Raw genomic sequence first — 4,044 nt, forward strand, 5'->3', positions numbered from 1 at the left:
CCAGTGAGCGGGAACTGGTCTGTATGTGGGATCCGAACCCTCGGCGGGAGCGCCGCCGCAGTCCCAAGCAGCGCACTGTAGCAGTGTGCCACTGGGCCGGCCCCAGCTCAAGGTCTTTTGAATAGCCATTGCTGACAAATTTTATGCGAACACAAAAAGCATTTAACTTTGCTACTTAAATAAATTAACAGTGCAGAAAGTAGTAATTCTATAGTGTTCTCTGCAGTTCTGAGGTTCTGCTAAATATTGATGTTGAAAGTTAAGAATATGTTAATATCTAATTATAATAATATTTCAAACCTCAGAGAAGTTAATAGTTTTATGTCCTATAGTTTGGTTTGGAAACTATTAAATTGTCTTAGAATTTCTTATCACTTTAATCACTGTTGCTGAAAATTAGTTTAATTATTTTGTCAGTAAAATAAAATGGGAATTTTCTCCTTAGAGTAGTTTGCAACACCAGGGACAAACTTAGGTAAAAATTATTAAATCTTAATTCATTGTATATTTTCATTCCAGGAAATAACTTTCTCTGTGCCCAAAACTTTTATTAAGTGTGGTAAATTGCCGTCTTAAGATGCTTTAACAGTTTCAGTATATTCTCTTAAGTATGTGAATTTGGGCAAGTCATTGGGTGGGGACATTGCCCTTGGAAAGTCTTTCCCAGCCTGGGGAGTGGGAAGGTGGAAATCCAAAAAAGCTATTCCTAAAAATATTCTCATAGACATAATAATTTTTTCTTTGATTGCATATAGCTGCTAGGTCTGCATTGCAGGTTTACTGGTAATTTTAAAGTGTAAGAAATACACTTTGTATATTAAACTTAGAACAAATAATAGACCACATAATAAGTGCCACAATTTATTTTGTTTGTATTCATGGCTTTAATTGATAATGATCATATGTATGTTTTCTACTCTAAATTTAGAGATAGTTTTCTTAAAATGAAACTATATATGTCAGAATTGAACAGTTTAAAATTCTCAGTCATATGTGAAGAAAATTTTTTGACACACTGATAAGTGTAATTAAATCAAGTAGCCAAGATAGATTATTTTCTCTAAAAATACTAACCATTTTAATCTGTTGATTTGGGGAACTTTTTAAAAATAATTTTAGGATTTGGGCTAAATTTTGTTATACATTTAGTTTATTTTTGGTGGCTTTGCTTTTATTTAACATTTTAATCCTTAATAATCTTGTCTCTATGTGCATTTTGAGTTTAAATAATACTGGAGATTAAACAAGTTTTCTCTCTTTCTTTCTTTTAGGAGCTTCATAAAGGTCAGAGTTCACTTTTGGCAGGATCTAAAGATGACCATCCTTTATTATCCAGTGGGTCTACCCAGTGTCTCCAGGCAGCTAGCACTGGTATTCAGAATCAAAATGGACATCACACTCTGCGTAGTAACTCAGTACCACAGGGGAATGCTCTCAATCACCTCTCCTCTCATACTGCTACCTCAGGTGGACAACAAAGCATTACCTTTACCAAAGAGAGCAAGCCTTCAAGAAATAGATCCTTAGTGCCTGAAACAAGCAGGCATGCTGGAGACACATCTATTGGCTGTGCTGGTGTCAAGGGACTTACCAATTATGTCCATCAGGTGCCAGCAGATGGTGTTTCCAGATCTAACCATGGAGATTCTGTGTCACCAAATGTATTGATTTCAGACAATCCTCAGCTCTCTGCCTTGTTGATTGGAAAAACCAATGACAGCATGGGTACTGGAACCTGTGATAAAGTCAGTAATATTTCCCCAGCTGTGCATGTAAAGACCGATCATTCTGTGGCCTCTTCACCCTCTTCAGCCATTTCCACAGCAACATCTTCTCCAAAATCCACTGAGCAGACAAGCACACACAGTGTTATCAGCCTTAACAGTCCTCATAGTGGGTTTCACATAATTAATGAGAATTCACAGAACTCTATAAAAGTAGACCTGCATCTAGTTAGACACAAATCTAGTCCTCAGATCATACCATCGATGTCTGTGTCCATTTACCCCAGCTCAACAGAAGTTCTGAAGGCATGCAGGTTAGTGTGAGAAAGTTGATTATAATGTGAAAATGGTTGTCTACTGGCTAGGTCAGAAAACTCAAAATATGATTTTGATCTTTTAAGAAATGGAGAGTGTGCAAAAGATGATTATCATCTAAAATAACAGTTTCATAAAGAGATTTGTTATGTTTGCAACTGTGGTTACACCTTGTCAGTGTATCAAATGTGAAAGGCATTTTTCTATAAACTGCTAGTATCTAAAAGCTAATGTCTTCGTATGTCACTGACCTGTATAGCTTATTAGGGTTATCAATTTCTGTGTGGTTGACCTTATTCTGGGGATTGATATGAGAATGGATGGTCAGAGTTATTGAATGTTATAGTGGGAATGGACCTCACTAATTATTAAGGCTACTCCTTGCTTACATTTGAGAAGACATTTTGTCGGACTCTAGAAGAGGTTATAAACTAGGTTGGAGAGATGAAGGAAAGGCAGGGAAAATTGAGAGATGTGACAGACTGCTAGCCAGTTAAGTGATCTTAACAAGAATGGGTTTATTTAATACACTTAATATCCTTCCCATAAAAAGGATCAAAGAATGAGGAACATGTTCTTTGATATTGTGATGGCGTATAGATTTTCCCAATGATCCTAATGAATCTTTTTTTTTTTTCCTTTTTGTCTTTTTTTGTGACTGGTAATGGGATCGCAACCCTCAGTGTCACGCCCGTACCGTGACCGGCAACGGGATCGCAACCCTCGGTGTCGCGCCCCCACCGCGCTCAACCAGTGAGCGGACCGGTCTCTATATGGGATCCAAACCCTCGGCAGGAGCGCCACCACACTCCCAAGTGCCGCACTCTACCGAGTGCGCCACTGGGCCGGGCCCTAATGAATCTTTTTTAAAAAAAGTGTTATTGAGGTGTAATTCATATATGATACAATTTACTTATTTAATGTGTAGAATTCTGTGGTTTTTAGTACATTACCAGATGTTTGCAACAATCACTATAGTCAATTTTACAGTATTTGTATTACCTTAAAGCAAACCTGACATATGGTTTAAACACTATGAAATTTAATCTTAATTAAGAAATTATCTTAATTTCTCACAATCAGAAGTGAAACATTAAAATTTAAATTAAAGTTCAAATGCCAAAGGCAAACAGGAATTACTACAGTAATACTTTTGTATATGCTAGTACAGAAAATTTGAAATTTGAACAATAAATACTGGTTTTATTAGATTTTTAAATGTCTCTCTGGATTTACATCAAAATAAGTACCAGAAATTAATACCCTATGTGGAGACAATCTAAAGATTATTTTTAGTTTACCGTGACCATTTTATTTAATACAGGCATACCTCACAGGTATTATGGGTTGGTTCCAGACCACTTCAATAAAGCAAATACTACAATTGAGCGAGTTGCCAATTTTTGGTTTCCTGGTGCATTTAAAAGTTATGTTTACAGAATACTATAGTTTATTAAGTGTGCAGTAGTATCATGTCTAAAAACAATATACATACATTAGCTTAAAAATACTGTATTGCTAAAAAATGCTAAAGATCATGTGAGCCTTCTGTAAATCATACTCTTTGTTGGTGGAGGATCTTACTGCTATGTTGGTGGCTGCTGAGGGATCAAGGTGCTGGTTGCTGAAGGTTGGGGTGGCTGTGGCAATTTCTTAAAATAAGACAACAGTGAATATATGTTGCTACATGTATTGACTCTTACTTTCACAAAAGATTTCTCATGTGATACTATTGATAGCATTTTATCCACATTAGAATTTCTTTCTGAATTGGAATCAGTCCTCTCAAACTCTGCCACAGCTATATTAACTAAGTTTGTATAATATTTTTTTTTTTCCTTTTTTCGTGTCCGGCAACGGATCGCAACCCTCAGTGTCGCGCCCGTACCGGACCAGGACCGGCAACGGGATCGCAGCCCTCGGTGTTGCGCCCACACCTTGCTCAGCCAGTGAGCGGGAACCGGTCTGTATGTGGGATCCGAACCCTCGGCGGGAGCGCCACCGC

General features: G+C 37.3%; 1 protein-coding gene across 17 annotated transcripts in view; it reads left to right on the plus strand.

Annotated features, from left to right (window-relative positions):
• LOC103593947 (lysine-specific demethylase 6A-like) overlaps positions 1-4,044 on the plus strand; it is a 141,675-nt gene that overhangs the window by 116,964 nt on the left and 20,667 nt on the right. For all 17 annotated transcript variants that reach the window (XM_008577089.1, XM_008577084.1, XM_008577072.1 and 14 more), the window contains one exon: positions 1,272-2,038. In XM_008577089.1, coding sequence (XP_008575311.1) covers positions 1,272-2,038 — 767 coding nt within the window. The remainder of the gene's footprint in view (positions 1-1,271; positions 2,039-4,044) is intronic.

The sequence above is a fragment of the Galeopterus variegatus genome, unplaced genomic scaffold (assembly GCF_000696425.1).
Source record: "Galeopterus variegatus unplaced genomic scaffold, G_variegatus-3.0.2 Scaffold1448, whole genome shotgun sequence".
In the NCBI taxonomy this organism is placed as follows: Eukaryota; Metazoa; Chordata; class Mammalia; order Dermoptera; family Cynocephalidae; genus Galeopterus; species Galeopterus variegatus.